Consider the following 17,191-nt stretch of genomic DNA (forward strand, 5'->3'; position numbering starts at 1 on the left):
GCCAACATCTTAGTGTGCTCAGTCTCCTGGAGGGAGAGAGCAGCTCTGTGCCCCTCAGACAGCGAAGAGGGGTGACCTGGCCTGCAGGGCAAGCCAGGAGTGGGTCCCTCCAGACCGTTGGTGGATGTGACCAAAACTCAAGGTGGTCAGTTGTCCCCTGCAGAGACTGGGTTATCTCGTGGCAGCGTTGCTCAATGGAGGAGATGATAGTGAGCTTCCCTGGGGCTTTAGCAGAGATGGCGTTGGGAGATCAGCTGGGGCGTGACCATGGTTGTCCTTCACCCAGCTTGACTCTTCTGTGGAGGAGAGAGGGAGCCCTGGTTGCTGCCTGCCCCCTCCTAATGATGTAGGTCACTAGTCAACATGGGGCTACCTGGTCTTGGGGACTGTAGGAGCTGCTTTGTGGACTCTCGGGGACCGTTCAGGCCTTGGGTCAGGCGTTCTTGCTGGAGGTTACTGTCATCTGGTGTAGACCCCCTCCTGTGAAGCACCCATCCCCTTTGTCACTGTGGTCCTGAGGACCACCAGGAGAGCGCTGGGAGAGGTTGTCACCCTTGGGCTGGCAACCTTGCAGACCTCCCTGAGGTGCAGAGCAGATGCTGGATCAGCTCCGCTGTGCTTGATGCCGCAGGTTCCTCGCCTCGTTGCTGCCTCTGTGGCTAATTATTGTGTGGAGGAAGACGAAGGCCTGAGGGCAGCAGGCCACAGCTTCGAAGGCCTGCCTGCCCCGTGCCGAGCTTCACAGGAGGGAGGTGTGGGGCTGATCCAGGCGAGGTCTGCCCTGGAAGTGCCGCAGCATGGCCAAGGAGACGACTGGCGTTTCCCGGAGCCTGTTCCCCTGTGCAGCTGTCTGACAAAACCAACGTGGGAGACGCTTCCCCGCATGCACGCGTGCCAGCCCCCGTGCGCACGGGGTGGGTGGGATGCTGCGGGGGTGGGTGTGAGCCCCCCAACCTGAGCGTGACCCCACAGCAGCTTCTCTCTGCTAAAACCAGGCTGAGATCAAACCTGCCCCCCTCCATCCCTGAGCTGCTGCGGGTTTCAGCTCATTAAGGCTCTGCAAAGCGTTGATGATAACGAGGTGAGTGGCAGAGCTTGGGGAGGGGAAAGGAGGAGGGCTGGGGCTTATCCCCCTCCCTGCTCCCCAACCTCGGGCATGGCCCTGCCCTGTCCTGCTTTCCCTTCCTCCTCTAAATGCTTCTGGCCCCCCCCCACTTTTGCACAGAAGTGATGAAAACCAAAGCAGCCGCTGTTAACGAGGGCGTCAAGGTGGGTTTCGGCACGGGCGGGGAGGGGGCCCGTTGCACCGCTGTGACTCACTGCTTAAAATACTCAACAAACTTCCCGGCAAGACAAGCCCGGTGCTTTCGCGGGTGGCTTTGAGCTGCAGAGCTGCCAGCGGGTACCCAAAGGCTTTTGTCAGCAGCAGGCATGTGAGTCCTGGGGGGGAGAAGGGAGTGGGCACAGGGGGTCCGGAGGAAGGTGCTTGGAAAAGAGGGGGGTCCACGGGGAGGGGGACACACACTGGCATGGCTCCCTGATGCCCCGTGGGGAGGGGTTGGGTGCTGGCACATGCAGGGAATCCTTTCCCTGGGTTCCTTGGGGCTGTGGGAGGTGCTGGGAGGCGGAGGTGGGGTGCGGTGATGCCCCTGGGAGATGCGGGGAGCCCCTCCGGGTGTTGGCTGCCCTGGGGAGGGGACTGGAGCCTGATCCGAGCTGGCACAAGGAGGGGTTTAGCTGGAGTGGTAAAGCAAAATGGGTCAAAAAGGTTTAAATGCGGGATGAGTCTTCCTGGAGGAGGGTGAGGGATGTGAACTGGGGGTTCAGGACCCCCGGCTTGGTCTTTTTGGGGGGCTCCCGGGCCTTCCCAGGACAACTGACCTCTAGGATGAGCTGGGGGACACCGACGTGCCTGAATTCCCCCACCGCTCTGGAGTGTTGTGGTGGCTGAGCCGTGCCCCTCATCCCCTGGTCAAACGCAGGCAGGGGCTGCCCATGGCCCCCCGTGGGGACACCCAGCACCCGCCTGGGTACGGCCCTGAGCAGCCCCCGGGGCGCAGGGGGTTGGGGCTGATGATCTCCAGGAGGTCTCTGGCCCATCTCTGGCCTCATCTCTGCGACGGAGGGATGAGTCCTCCCCCTGTTCCGCTCGGACTATTCATCACCTCAGGGCTCGGAGCCCCCTTGTCCCCCCCAGGACAGTCCCTCCCATGGGTGCCCCCGGCTGCACTGCATCCCCCCACAGGGCTGGGCGTCACCCTCCCACGATGCTGTCCCCCCCATCCCGCAGCTGCGTCCTGCTGCAAGATCAACGGGAGTTTATTGGGGTTTTTTTTCCCCAAAAAAATTGTTCCGTTATCCCCAGGTGGGGAACGTGGCCTTGTAGCATCCCCCAAAATCGGGACAACCCAAGAGGGGGTCCTTGTTTCTGGTACTTCCCGAGGGTTATGCCTGGCTGTGGGTGGGGAGCCCACAGCACCCACCCACCCACCAGTGACGGTCCAGGATTGACCCGTTTCTCCAAGTGCCATGGGTGCCGGCACCCCTGGTTTCCGCATCCTCCCCCCGGGGTCCTGGCTCCATCCAGAGCTGCGGTCCTGCAGCGCTGGCACTGGCTGGGGACCCAGGACCAGTTAGGGACCAAGTACCAGCTGGGGGGGCTCGGTACTGGGTGGAGGGCTTCAGTCCCAGCTGGGGGGCTCTGATAATGTCTGGGGGTCCTGGTACTGGTTGGTCGGTACCAGCCTGGTAGCAGCTGGAAGCTCCAGTACTGTCTGGAGGGGCTCTGGTACTGGCTGGGTATCCTGGAACTGAGTGGGGGCTCTGGTGCTAGCCGGGGGCCAGTTAGGGACTTGGGACCAGTTAGGGACTCGGTACCAGCTGGGGGTCTGGTACCAGCTGGGGGGTGGCTTGGTACAGGCTGGGGGGCTTCAGTCCCAGCTGGGGGCTCCAAGTCCAGCTGGGAGTCCAGTACTGGCTGGGGGGGGCAGGGTCCTGTACTGGCTGGGGGAGCCCAGTACTGGTGTGGGAGGGTTTGGTACTGGCTGGGGGGGCTGGTACTGGTGTGTGGGGGGGGGTCCTGTACTGGTGTGGGGATGTCCTGTACCGGCTGGGGGGGGGGCAGTACTGGTTGGGGGGAGGGGGCCTGGTACTGGCTGGGGGGTCCAGTCCTCGACTGGGAGGGTCCAGTACTGGTGGTCCTGTACTGATGGGGGGGGTGTCTGGTACTGGCGGGTCCACCCCAATCCCAGCTGGGGGGGCTGGGTACTGGGCGGGGGGGGGGTCCAGTACCGGCCGGGGGCTCCGGTGCTGCCGGTGCTGCAATGCCGCGGGGGTGCCAGCGGCGCTGCGGCAGCCGGGGCGGGGGGGCCGGGGCCGGGGCGGGGCGGTCCCGGGGCGGGCGCTGCCGGTGCCGCTGCCGGCGCCGGTGCCGGTGGCGGCGGGCCCGGTGCCGTGCGCGCGTGCAGGGGGCGGGGGCGGCGCTCCCGGCCCGGCGGCCGCTCCCTGCCCGGCCCGGGGCGGAGGGACGGGCAGGACGGGCAGGACGGTCCCCGGCTCCACGGGCCCGGCGCGGCCGCGCTCGGATTATGAGGGAGCCATGAGCCCGCTGCGGGGCTGGCTGCTCGCCGCGCTCCTCTCGCTCACCCCGCGGGCAGGTAGGTCCCGGTCCCGGTCCCGGTCCCGGTCCCGGTCCCGGCATCGCCCCGGTCCCGGCATCACCCCGGTCCCGGCCCCGGTCCCGGCCCCGCCGCCGCCGCCGCCGCTGCGGCTTTTTCGCTGCATCGACACATTTTTCCGCAGCGCCGCCCCGCAGCGCCCCGGGAGGGGCCGGGCCCTCGCCCCCCCCCCCCCCCCCCCCCCCCCCCCCCCCCCCCGCCGGCACCCGGCCCCGCACCTGCCGCCCCGCTGCCCCCGCGGTCCCCGCCGGGGGTGGCCCGGACCCGCAGCCCTGTCCCCTGGGTGTCCCCGCGGGAGGTGTCCCCATGCCAGCCCTCCGTGTCCTCTCGGGAGGTGTCCCCATAGCGGCCCCCCCCCCGTGTCCCCTGGGTGTCCCCTCCGGGAGGTGTCCCCATACCAGCACCCCTGTCCCCGGGCGTCCCCTCCGGGAGGTGTCCCCATAGCAGCCCCTCATGTCCCCTCTGGGACGTGTCCCCGCATCGGCTCCCCTGTCCCCTGGGTGTCCCCCCAGGAGGTGTCCCTACAGTGGCCCTCCATGTCCCCTTGGGATGTGTCCCCATAGCGGCCGTATGGTGTCCCCTGGGTGTCACCTCTGGGGGGTGTCCCCATAGAGGCCCTCCATGTCCCCTCAGGAGGTGTCCCCCTACTAGCCCTCCATGTCCCCTGAGTGTCCGCTCCGGGAGGTGTCCCCATAGCAGCCCTCCGTCTCCCATTGGGATGTGTCCCCATACCGACCCCCCCATATCCCCTGGCCATACCCGTGGGAGGTGTCTCCATCCCAGCCCCCCCTGTCCCCTGGATGTCCCCTCCAGGATGTGCTGCTGTGCCCAGACACCCCTCCCCCCCTTCCTCCAGGTGCAATGGCGTTCCTGGGTCCCCCCACGTCCCCTGGGTGTCCCCTCCAGGATGTGCCGCGGTATCTGAGGCTCCCTGAGCTTTCCCTCCCGGATGTGTCCCTATACTGGTCCCCCACGACCCCTGGGCACCCCTCAGCCTGTGCTTCCTGGGTGTCCCCTCCAGGACACACCACCATACCTGGGTGTCCCCCCCATGTCCCCCAGCCGTCCACCCTGGGACATGTCCCCATACTCACCCTCCATGCCCCCTGGGTATCCCCTCCGGGACATGGCTGTCCCCTTCGGGATGCAATGCCACACTTGGGTCACCCCCAGAGCATGTCCCCATCCCTCCTTGTCCCCAGCCCCCCGTTTCCCCAGCCCTCCCTGGGCCGCCGCGACCGGCTCCCCTCGCCCGCAGGTCCTGCCGCGCAGGCCGGCTCGCTGCAGCGGAGGCTCCCCCGGGCCGGATGGCAGGACGGGCAGGTCGTTTCCCAAATCACCCACCCCAGCCGGCTGGTGGGGCAGAGCTCAGGAGGAGAAGTCCAGAAGCATCAGCTGGACACCAGGGTCAGGAATGAGCCTGGAGGAGGAGGAGGAGGCGGCCCCGTAAGTGAACCGCAACCCCTCCATCCGCTCTCTTTCTGGGGTCCCCGGGTGGGTGGGCAGGTCCCCAGGCAGGTGCCGTTGCCAGCCCAGCCGCACCCCAGCACGTGCATGGCCACCAGCATCCTGAACCGGGGCCTTCATCCCCCCGGGGACTGTGCTGCTGCCGTCCCCCCCAGCAGGACACTGATGTGTGCCGCGAAATCCCATTAAATCTGGGTACCGGCGGTGCGCGCGCGGGCGTTAGGAGAGATGAAATGGGAGCGGGCAGGCAGGCAGCAGGCAGCAGGCAGGGCTCCTGCAGAATGAATGGGCTCATGGCTCCGGCGCCAGGGAGGATGGATCCAGGCCACGTGGGAGCAGCCCCGCGCGTCCCACCCGGTGCCGTCCCCTGAACCGCAGCCGTTTCCCCAGACTTGGTGCATCCGCACCGGCCGGTGACCTTCACCCCAGGGCCGGCGGCTGGTTTGCCTGGCGTTTCGGGGAGCCGGCACATGCGTCCCATCCGGCACGGGGGGGGGCGGGGGGGGGGTTGATGCTTTCAAAGAGGCGGTGGCAGCTGCGGAGGCTGGCGCACATCGATTCCCCCCATCCTTGCTGGATAAAAGGTGAAATAATGAGCTGCAATTGCTGCAAAGGTGATTTAAACCCAGTGTTAAGTAAAACCACCAGACACCGGGAAACGCCGGGGGGTGGCCGGGCCGCCGCTGGCGCTGGCGGGATTTTAGGGAGGTGTTAAGCCAGGGCGTCACAGGGGGATGGAGCGGCTGCAGATCCCCGGGGAATTTGGGGTTGGGTCCCCGCAGTGGCAGAGGCAGAGCCCCAGTGAGCCTCTCCCGGCCACGCTGCCTGACCCTGTGGACGCGGTCTTGGCCTGGGACATCCCCTCCCCGGGGTGCTGCATGGTGGCAAACGGGTCCTCGTCCCTGTGTCACCATCCTGAGCTGCGCCCGGGGTCTCAGCGAGGGGACGGAGCACCCCAGGAAAGGTTTGGCTTTTCCTGGCCGCCGTTTCTCCCGGTGTGAAGCCCTGGGGCTCCCGAGGGACACGCTGGTGGTGATGGTCCCTCACCTGTGTGGCAAGTTTGCCAGGTCTCAGGCAGGCGCCGCAGAGCGTGGCTCCTGCTGCCGCCGGCAGGAATTAGGTCAGGAGCAACGGGCGCCGCAGGGCGGGTGAAATGCCGGCTCGGCACTGCCGTGGCCGAGCCGGGCCTGCCGGGGGCGGGGGTGATGCTCTGGCAACCCCCACCTAAATATGGCTCCTGAGGAGGTGGGCGATGGGATGCTGGTGCCTTCCTGGCACTGCAGGAGCGATGATTTTGGAGCAAAAAAACCCAGCACTTTCCTTTACGTTGAATTTTTGGGGGTTAAAAATAAAAGTGCACCTTCAGAGGCTGCATATTTAGGTTGGGGTTTTTTTATTATTTTAATTTTTAATTTTCTTTTGGGGGCTGGTGCGGGGGGGGGCTGACGGCTCCGGCTCTCTTGCAGGGGCTGCACCTGGCACGGGTGAGCTTTGTGGTGCGCGCCTTCGGCTCGGCCTTCACCCTCGACCTCCAGCTGAACCAGTGAGTGGCTCCGGGGGTCCCGGTGGGGTGGGGGGCACTCACTGTGGGGTGGGGGCACCTGCCATGGGGCTGCCGCTGCCCCCAGCAGAAGGGAGGAGATGGAGAAGCCGGGGGTCCTTGGGGACAGGGGGTGGGCTGTGTGGAGCCGTCCCAGCTCCAGTACCAGGGCTCAGCTGGGGGGTGAGGGGTGGGGGGAGAGCGGCCCACGGGGTGCCAGCACCCTCCCAAAGCTGGAGGGTCCCATGCCAGGGTGGTGCCACATGCATGGGTGGTGGGTAGGTGCACGATGAGGGTGGTGCCGGCAGGGCCACGGCTGCTGCCGTCTCCCTCCTCCTCCTCTTCTTCCTCTTCCTCCCCACTGCCACGGCCTCTCAACCCCCACCTGCTCCCGGCAGCCACCTCCTCGCATCCCACTACATGGAGCGGCACGTCGGCGCAGGCAGCAACAGCAGCCACAGCACGGTAAGCTGCGTGCTGCGCCGCACCACGCCGTGCTGTACCACACCATGCCATGCTGTGCCATGACATGCCACGCCACACTGTATCACACCGTGCCATGCTGTGCCGTGCCCTGCCGTGCTGTGCCAGCGCTGGGGTCATGGTGGCAGATTCATAAATCCAGCAGAAGCCCAGGAGTGGCCACCAGCAGCTCAGCATCTCCACCTGGGTCGTCTTGGGATGCCCCCCTGCCCCTGGGGTGCCCAGCCCATGCATCGGGGTGCTGCCCCGGTGGGTGAGGGAGGGATGCACCTCACGTGGGTGCTGGTGATGGATGATCCCCAGGGTGCTTTGGCACGTGCTGCCAGCCTTGCCCGGGGCAGCGGTGGGTGCCCACCTGGGTGCTGTGGGCACCAGGAGCACCCCAAGGGTGACAGGCAGCAAATCCCAGAGCCACCAGCCCAGGGGTGCGGGGTCCTGGGAATGCTGATGAGGGGGGGCAGCTGCCTGCGCAGCAGCGGGCACAAGACCGAGGGGCAGGGGCAGGGTCTGGCCAGCTCAGCCGCCTCTCCCCGCTCTGGCAGGGCGCGGGGGAGCACTGCTACTACCAGGGCCGGATCCGGGGGCAGCCCCACTCCTTCGTGGCTCTCTCCAGTTGCCAGGGCCTGCAGTGAGTACCCCCCGCTGCCAGGCGGGCCAGAAGGGGGGTCGGGGGGGGGGGGGCTGGACCGCTCTGCACCCTGTCACTCCCCATCTGTCTTTGCAGCGGGGTCTTCTCGGACGGCCGAGCCACCTACCTGATCGAGCCCCAGGTGGGCACCGAGCATGGGCAGGTGAGTGGTGGCACTGGGACCCGCCATGTGCCTGCCTCAGTTTCCCCACTGCAGCATTACGGGTCTGGCTGCGGCTCGGGGACAGCCTTGGGGACACAGGGACGTGGCAGTCCCCCCTCCACGCTGTCACGTCCATGCCTGGCCATGACACTCATCTCCCCATGGCAGGGCCTTCGACCACACATCGTCCAGCGTGTCCCCAGCTGCGCCCGACCGGGTGAGCCTTTGCGCGGAGCCGGTGCTCGTCCCCGAGGACCAGTGACGGTGGCCCCAGTGGCCCCATGTCCTTTGCCCCGCCAGCTCTGTCCCTTCCCTCCAGGCTGCCTCTTCCCTGCACTGAACCAGCGCGTCGTGGGCGGGTTACCAAAGCTGCGGCGGCGGCGGCAGGTTGGCAGGGACAATGGGGGACATGGGGCAGGGGACAGGGACACGAGGCAGGGAACAAGGACGTCTGAGCCCAGTTGGTCTCCGGGTGCCGGCTCAGCCTCCCTGGGGTGGCCACTTGCCCGCGGCACGGCTCTGCCACAGGGGCAGCTGGGCTGCTTTGTGGGTGCTGGGGATGTGTTTGCAGGATGCTGCTCCTGCGTGAGCTCGGGGATGCCCTGGGGACCCACTGGCAATGCCAGAGGGGATCCGCCCTGAGCCCCCCCAGGCGGCTTTCCCCCCTCCATGCATCCCAAATATCCCTCACGAGCAGCCACAAAACGGGTCAAAAAGCCCCTTCGCTGGGGCTCGGCGGGCGGATCCTGCCGGAGCCGGCTCAGCCGCGGGCTCCCGCCGGCAGGTACGCCGAGCCCAGCACACGGTTCACAGCGAGACGAAGTACATCGAGCTGGCGGTGGTGAATGACCATCAGCTGGTAAGCGCGGGGGGGCCTGGGGCCGGTGGGGCGGGGTGGGGGGTCGGGGTGGCCCCCCCAGCCCAACCTGGCCCCTGGTGCCCCCCCTCCAGTTCCTGCAGCTCCGCAAGTCCGTGGTTCTCACCAGCAACTTCGCCAAGTCTGTGGTCAACCTGGCCGACATGGTGAGAGGGTTGGTCCCTGGCACCTGGTGGGTTTGTCTCGGGGGGGTTCATTCCCAGGCGGTTTGTCCCCGGTGGGCTTATCCCTGGAGGCGGGGGGTTGTCCCCAGTGCCTGGTGGGTTTGTCCCTGGTGGGTTTGTCTCCTTGGGGGGTTTGTTCCCAGGGGGTTGGTCCCCAGTGGGCTTGTCCCTGGGTGGGGGTTTATCCCTGGGGGTGGTTGTCCCCATGGAGTTTGTCCCCAGCACCTGGTGGGTTTGTCCCTGGGGGGACTGTCCTCCAGGGGTTTGTCCCACTGGAGGTTTGTCCTTGAGGGGACTGTCCCCAGCAGCTGGTGGGTTTGTCCCCAGGGGTTTTGTCCCTGGCACCTGCTGGGTTTGTCGCTGGGGGGGCTCGTCCCTGGTTCCTGGTGGGTTTGTCCCGGGGGGGGTGGGGGGGGTGGGGGGTGTCCTATCCCCGGCGGTTGGTCCCTTGGGCGTTTGTCCCCAGGGGGTTTGGCCCACTGGGTTTTTTCCCTGGCACCTGATGGGTTTGGCCCCAGGGGTTTTGTCTGCAGCACCTGGTGGGTTTGTCCCACTGGTGGTTTGTCCCTGAGGAATTGTCCCTGGGGGGGGGGGAGGAGGGATGCCCAGCTCCTGGGGGATTTGTCCCCAGGGAGTCTGTCCCCAGGGGGTTGGTCCCTGGTGCCTGGTGGGTTTGTCTCTGGGGGCTTTGCCCCCCAGGGGTTTGTCCCGGGGAGGGGTTTCATCCCCAGTGCTGTGCCCTCGTCCCCGCAGATCTACAAGGAGCAGCTCAACACCCGCATCGTGCTGGTGGCCATGGAGACGTGGGCCTCGGAGGACCGGATCCGGATGGGGGAAGACTCCCTGGAGACCCTGAATGAGTTCGTGAAGTACCGGCGCGAGGGACCGGCCGAGCAGAGCGACACCGTCCACCTCTTCTCGTGAGCACCGCGGCCACACCACCTCCCCGGGGCTGGGAGCCGCCGTCCCCCATCCCCACCGTCCTCTTCCTCGCAGGGGTCGGACGTTTCAGAGCAGCCGCAGCGGCACCGCCTTCGTGGGGGCATCTGCTCGCCCGCCCGCGCCGGGGGCGTCAACGAGGTGGGTGCGGCCAGACCCCCATGAGAGCGGGCTGGGGACGGGGGGGTCCCTGCGGTGACTCCTCCATCCCTCCCACGCAGTATGGCAACGTGGCGGCCATGGCGGTGACGCTGGCACAGACGCTGGGGCAGAACGTGGGCATGATGTGGAACAAGCACCGCACGGCAGCAGGTACCTGCCCCCCCCCCCCGGGAGCGGGATGGGGACAACTGGGGGGCGGACACTGCGGTGCCACCAAGCTGGCGGTGAGACAGCCGGCATCCCCAGCCCATCTCCTCTCCTCCCAGGGGACTGCCGGTGTCCGGACTCGTGGCTGGGCTGCATCATGGAGGACACAGGGTGGGTGCCCACTGAGGGTGGCAGTGCCACTGTCTCCCACGTGCCCCATGTCACCACTCGCAGTGGGGGCATCGCCGAGTGTCCTGCCCTGTTTTGGGTGGCCAGCCATGCCTGGCGATGCCACCTGGGTGGCGCAGGGGGGGTGACGGCGGCCCCCGCCCCGCAGGTACTACCTCCCGCGGAAGTTCTCCCGCTGCAGCATCGACGAGTACAACCAGTTCCTGCAGGACGGTGGCGGCAGCTGCCTCTTCAACAAACCCCTGAAGGTAACAGCTCCCCCCGACCCCCCCCCAGCCCCGGGGCAGCTGTCACGGGGGGAGCGATGCCCTGGGGGTGGCCCCAAGGGTCCCTCGGGACTCGCAGTCTCCCCCAGCCCCTGCCACGTCCAAGGTAACAGCACCGGCATTGAACCCAGTGTCCCCAGCGGGGGACAGAGCCGGACCCTCGTGCTTGATGGCAAAAAGCAAGCAGTTCGGGGGTCCTGCTATTCCCCTGGGGACGTGATGCCCTTTTCGGGGGGCTTGCGGCAGCACCCAGCTTAGGGATGCCCCCAGTAGCTCTCGCTTCCCCCCACCTCGGTCCCGGCAGCTCCTGGACCCTCCGGAGTGCGGCAACGGCTTCGTGGAGGCGGGAGAGGAGTGCGACTGCGGCTCGCTGGCGGTGAGTGGGGACCGGGGTCTGCTCGCCATGGCCGTGCCGGGGTTGCCAGCATTGCCGGGTGGCTGACGTGCCGTGCCATGCCGTGCCGGCCGCTGTCCCAGCAGGAGTGTGCGAAGAGCGGGGGAAACTGCTGCAAGAAGTGCACGCTGACCCATGATGCCATGTGCAGCGACGGGCTCTGCTGCAAAGGCTGCAAGGTGCGGGGCTGGGGGGGGGCTGGATCCAGCGTCCCACGTGGCCGGATCCAGCGAGCCGCCAGGTTCCTGTGCCGTGGGCTCCTGATCTGGTGGCTTCATCCCCTGGGTGCAGTACGAGCCGCGTGGCGTGTCCTGCCGGGAGGCTGTGAACGAGTGCGACATCCCCGAGAGCTGCACCGGGGACTCCAGCCAGGTGAGCTGGACTGGGGGGCATGCGGGGGGACGCATCGCAGGGCCACGTGGCATCACCCGTCCTCTTCTCCGTGTCCCCCAGTGTCCCCCCAACCTCCACAAGCTGGATGGCTACTTCTGCGAAAACGAGCAGGTGAGTCCAGCCTGGCGTGGTGGGACACGGCCGTGGGGCTCCGGCACGTCCCTGTGGGCCCAGGCACATCCTGTGGGGCTTGGGCACATCCCGTGAGCTCGGGCACATTCCTGTGGGGCTCTGGCACGTCCCATGGGGTCTGACACATCCCTTGGGCTCCAGCACATCCCGGTGGGCTCCAGCATCCTGGTGCTTGTGCATGTCAGCAATTGCAGCCACGGCTGAGCCAGGCACAGGTGCGGGTTTTGGGGTGAGCTGGCTCCTGCAGTAGCCGGGGTCCCTGGGGTGTGCGAGCCCTCCCCATGCACTGGTTCATCACCCCCACGCTGTGCAAGCCGGAGCTGTGGTCCCTGTGCCACGCGCCTTCCCTGTGTCTGTGGCCGTGGACCCCGTATCCCGCAAGTTTTCCTGGGCATCTGCAGCTGCAGTCTGTGTGCTAATTCCTCGTGCACACGCGCCCACAGCGATGGGCCGTGCAAGCTTCCCTCATCCACGTGCAGCCGTGGGCTGTGCAAACCTTCCACGCTCATGCCCCGAACACTGTCCCGTGGCTGTGCACGCACGTGGCTCCCCGGTCCCTCTGCCACGTGAACCTGCCCCCGGCCCGTGCAGCTGGGGTGGTGGTCCCAGGGCCGAGCACGTGCATGGGGGGGTTCATTGTCCTTGCACAACCTCCGTGGCCACGCACACGCACGTACAAGTTCCTCCCCTCCCTGCTCCCCAGGGACGATGCTACGGTGGGCGCTGCAAAACCAGAGACCGGCAGTGTAACGCGCTGTGGGGCCGCGGTAAGTGTCGGCCCCGGGGTGGCTTTGCCAGGGTGGGGGGGGACAGGGGGTGACAAGCAGGTGACACCCGTTTTCTCCCAGGCTCAGCCGAGCGCTTCTGCTACGAGAAGCTCAATGTGGAGGGGACCGAGAGGGGCAACTGCGGGCGCGAGGGCCTGGGCTGGCTGCAGTGCAACAAGCAGTGAGTGAGCCTCGTCCCCCGTGTCCCCTCCCGGGTGCCACCCGCCTGCGCCGGTGATGCCACCGGTGCCTTGCAGGGATGTCCTCTGTGGCTTCCTCCTCTGCGCCAACATCTCGGGCGCGCCCCGGCTGGGCGAGCTCAGCGGCGAGATCGCCACCACCACCTTCTTTCACCAAAACCGCTACGTGGACTGCAGGTGGGTGCCACCGCCATGGGGATGGGGACGTCCCCGGGTGAGGGGATCCCGGTGTCACCCGCTCTCGCCGTCCTGGCGCAGGGGAGGCCACGTGCAGCTGGTGGACGGCTCGGACCTGAGCTACGTGGAGGACGGGACGCCCTGCGGCCCCGGCATGCTGTGTCTCGACCGCAAATGCCTTCCAGCTACAGCCTTTAACTTCAGCTCCTGCCCCGGCAGCTGGGATGGGAAGATCTGCTTCGACCACGGGGTGAGGGACACGGGGGGGGGCAAAGGGGACCCAGGGGGGTGTCACAGCAGTGGGGGGGTGACGTCGTCCCCTCGCAGGTTTGCAGCAACGAGGGCAAGTGCATCTGCCGGGCCGAGTGGACGGGGAAGGACTGCAGTGTCTACGACCCCATTCCCGAGCCGAAGCCAACGGGGGAGACGGAGCGATACAAGGGTCCGTGCGCCCCGCGGCGGGGAACAGGATGGGCTCCCCATGTCCCTGCTGTCCCCGGTCCCCACGGCCTGGGGTGTCCCACTTTGTCCCCAGCGGTGCCCCAGGAGTCCAGTGTCACCATCCCCCCGTGGTGCCATGGCTCCACTGGGCACAGCTGGGTCTCGTGCCCCCTCCAGGTCCCCACAGTGCTGGGGCTGCCCTGGGGCTGTGTCCCCGTGTGTCCCCCCCCACTGACGTGTGTCCCTGTCCCCTCCTCCCTGTCCCCTCTGTCACAGGTCCCAGTGGCACCAATATCATTATCGGCTCCATCGCGGGGGCCGTACTGGTGGCTGCCATCGTCCTAGGGGGGACAGGCTGGGGATTTAAGTAAGCAGCCGCCGCATGGATCATCCCCTTACGCTGCTGTCACCGTCACCGGCGACGTCCCCCCCCACGCACCGTCACTGCGCCAGGGCCAGGCCCCTGCCCTCCTGGGGACACCCTGGGTACCCCTGGGTGGGGGCACCACCAGCCCCCCCCCAGCTGGGCACCACCTGCAGTGTGGTCCCCTGGAGGTTGGGGATGCCTGGTCCCCTTGTCCCTGCCTGGTCCCCTGGCCCTGCCTGGTCCCTTGTCCCAGCCCCTGCCTGATCCCCTGGCCCTGCCTGCCCTGCCTGCATGTGGCATTGGGGGTTCACTGTCACCCTGACCCCTTGCTTAGTCCTGCCCGTGTCTGTCCCCAAGCATGGGGTGCCGGGGCGGGGGCTGTGTCGGTGGCCCCCATGTGTGTGCTCCTGCCTGGCACTGGGACACATCTGCTGCCTGTGGGACCAGGGACACTGCGGGGGGAGGACACATCGGGGGGGACAGCAGGGACACGGGGGTGGCACTAACGCTCCTCTCCTCTCCCCTCGCCGCCCCCCCAAGGAACATCCGCCGAGGAAGGTACGACCCGGCGCAGCAGGGAGTGTAACCGCCCCCCCCCATCGTCTCCTCCTCGTCACCGTCACTGTCACCGTCACCATCCAGCAGCCTGACGCCGTGGGAGCCCCCTTGGGCCGGGCCCGTCTGTCCGTGTCGCTGTGTGTCCGGCCGTGCTGTCTCCATCTCTGTGCCCCCCCCAGCTGAAAAGAGATGGTGGTTGGGGGGTGGGCCTGGCAGCAGCCCCCCCCGATACTGGCTCTTTTCAGCTCAGTGTCCCCCCATGTGTCCCCCTCGTGTCACAGCCCCACACTAAACGCACCCCACTTCTGTGTTGCAGGTCCGGGGGGCCTGAGCGGGGCCACTCTGCCCCACCCCCCCCCAGCACCTCATTAACAGCAATTAAACGAGGCGCCGCTGCCGAGAGTCCAGCCAAGGAGGAGAGCGGGGGGGGCACCCGGGACCACCCCCCCTCCGACCCCCCACCGCACCGCCACGAATGTATGGGCCCCCTGGCCCCCGCCCCGGGGCTGGAGGCACTCCCGGCACTGGGATGAATGTACCTGCGGGGGCGAGCAGGGACACCCCCCGAACCCCCACATCCCCCCCTCTGCCCCCCCATCAGCATCTTGCAGCTTTGGGGCCTGGGTCCCCCCCACATGGCAGGCCACCATACCCCAGGACAAGGCCAGTATACCCCAGTACCAGGCCGGCACCTTCTCCCAGTGCAGGGCCTGGGAGTCATGTCCCCCCCCACCCCAGATGCCAGGTCTGGGATGGGGTCCATGGGGGCCAGGTCTGCACGCCCAGATGTGCCCCCCCCATCCCCAAAAGCAGCTCAGCAGCCCCCAATGTGGGGCAAGTCCCCCCAAACTCTCCCTCACTCCCAAATGTCATGGCTGCACCCACCCAGCCACGGGACCCCAAGGTCCCCAGCGGTGGGGACTGGCACCCATGGGTGTCAGGCTCTCCCTCTAGGGCAAGGACTGCCCCCCCCACTTCCCCAGCTCAGGCAGATGAACCCCAAACTGGTGGCACTGGGGCTGGTGGGGGGCAGGTGACAGCAGGGCCCAGCCTGGGGGGCTGGTGGCACATGGGGCTGCTTGGTGGGTGGCACATGTCACCCCAGCCCATGGCAGGCTGGTGCACAGCCCCTGCTGGGTGTCCCCCATCCCCATGGCAGGTGGGTGGGATGTGTCACCCCGTCCCTGTGGCACGTGGCACATGTCACCCTGCATGGGGTGGCTCCGTAGGGCCACCCAACCCACAGCACCACAGAGCACCGGGGGCCTGTACTGGTCCCTTCAACCACTGGTGACACTCAGCATCGGGGGGGGACACGGGACACCCCTGGTGACACTCAGCAACGTGGGGACAATGGGGGATGACACCCCATGCCCACGGCAGCGTGGAGGTGTCCCCTCTGTGTCCTCCCTTGCCCAGCATCCCTGCCTGCCACCGGGCCTCTTTGCCATGAAGGCAGAAGGTGACCAAGGGTGTCCCCACGCCCAGCCATGGCCGAGGCACATGGTGGCCCCCAGCGTTGTGTGACAGCCCAGCTGGGCGACTGCAGCACCCATGGTTGCCTCAGCTGTGGTGGCACCAGACAGCGGACAGGGCACTGCTGTGCCAGGGTGCTGGGAGGTGACAGCAGGACAGGGTGGCTGGACGTCCCCAGGCTTGGCATCAGTGGTGGCTCCTCACGTGACCTATCAGTGATGGGCGGGCGGGACATGGGGACCTGGGGCCACCATGGGCAGGGGGGTCTGGACCAACCCCCCATCTCTATCACTGTCACCACAATGTCCCCACAGCTGTCACAGCCACAGTGCCGGGGTGGTCCCTGTGGCAAGGAGACACCCCTGTTTCAGAGCAAGAAGCCACCATTGTCACTGGTTTTGGGGACATTAATATATATATATATATATAAATATTGTTTTTTTCTTAATGATTTTAACGCTGTAAGATCAAGCGGTGCCGCTCGTGCCGCCGCAGACGCGCCAGGGAGGGCCTGCGGCCAGGACGGGGGGTGCACCCGGTGCTTCCAGAGCCAAGAGAGCAAAACACCCCCCTAGACACCCCCTCCCAGCAGGCTGAGGCGATGGGCCCCGTCCCGGCACGCGGCGGGGGACAAGCACACCGGGGCGGTGGCAAACCCCTGCCCTGCCAACTCACCGCCAGCCGCACCGCCATCCTGCACCGCCTTGCTCCGCGCTACCGCCCGCAGCCGGGATGGGGCCCCGAGTCGTGGGGTGGGGGCTTCGCCGCCCCACCTCGAACGCCCGCACCTTGTCTCGCGCTCCCGCTTTGCACGTGCTGGGGAGCCACCGTCGCTGCTGCCAGAGATGCCGTTGCCAGAGACGCCGCGTGCTCCTCGCTCGGCCCCGGCTCTGGCCCCCGGGAAACCTCCTGCAATGTCGCAGAATTTATTTACAATAAAGATTTGGAAAACGATGGGGGTTCTGCTTTTCACTGGCACCAGGGGTGGGAAGTACGGTGCTGGGGAGGCATGATCCTCCCCAAATTTCATCCGTGAGGATGCCCCAGTCCCTGGTCCCTCCCACCTCGTCGCATCGACATCCTCCCCATGTCCCACACTCCACCCTGGCCTGTCCCCAAGGGTTGGGACCGTCCTGACCTTCCTGTCTGAGTTGGGGGTCCCATTGTATGGAGACGATGGCATACAGTGAGTGCCACCGAGCTCCCTCCCTCCGAGTTTTTGCCCGCCTGGGGACCCTGCCCTGCCGCGGGGACAGGTGGCTGCTCCCCATCCCACCACAGAGAGAGATGCTCAGTCCTGCGCCTGTCCCAGCAGGAGGACACAACTCCATCCCTGTCTGCCACATGCACCAGTCGTTGTCCCAACATGGGGACCGGTGCCTTGCACGTCACTGGGACGCAAGAGCTGTTCACTGTCCCGTCGCAGGGACACAGGCAGGTCCCTGTCCCCTCCCAGGAACGCCCTCAGGCTGGGTTAGCTCCGTGCAGGGTCCTGCCTGGCTTTGCAGTGGGGTGAGCAACCCCTGGCAGATGGGGACTTGGGGACGGGTCCCCAACTCCCAGAGGGACCCACGAGGATGCAGC

At 67.0% G+C, this 17,191-nt stretch overlaps 1 protein-coding gene across 1 annotated transcript; it reads left to right on the plus strand.

Annotated features, from left to right (window-relative positions):
• Positions 1 to 3,598: 3,598 nt before the first annotated feature.
• Positions 3,599 to 14,238, plus strand: ADAM11 (ADAM metallopeptidase domain 11). Its single transcript, XM_050911670.1, is given in 27 exon segments — positions 3,599 to 3,656; positions 4,936 to 5,123; positions 6,611 to 6,687; positions 7,083 to 7,149; positions 7,710 to 7,795; positions 7,892 to 7,958; positions 8,127 to 8,175; positions 8,278 to 8,345; positions 8,743 to 8,817; positions 8,910 to 8,981; positions 9,753 to 9,919; positions 9,996 to 10,033; positions 10,036 to 10,079; positions 10,160 to 10,250; positions 10,367 to 10,418; positions 10,585 to 10,684; positions 11,007 to 11,078; positions 11,183 to 11,275; positions 11,388 to 11,468; positions 11,550 to 11,600; positions 12,325 to 12,388; positions 12,470 to 12,569; positions 12,646 to 12,765; positions 12,847 to 13,015; positions 13,093 to 13,207; positions 13,483 to 13,573; positions 14,114 to 14,238. Coding segments are annotated over 27 exon segments (2,301 nt in total). The 3' UTR covers positions 14,160 to 14,238.
• Positions 14,239 to 17,191: the final 2,953 nt, after the last annotated feature.

This window comes from Gymnogyps californianus, chromosome 28 (assembly GCF_018139145.2).
Source record: "Gymnogyps californianus isolate 813 chromosome 28, ASM1813914v2, whole genome shotgun sequence".
Classification (NCBI taxonomy): Eukaryota; Metazoa; Chordata; class Aves; order Accipitriformes; family Cathartidae; genus Gymnogyps; species Gymnogyps californianus.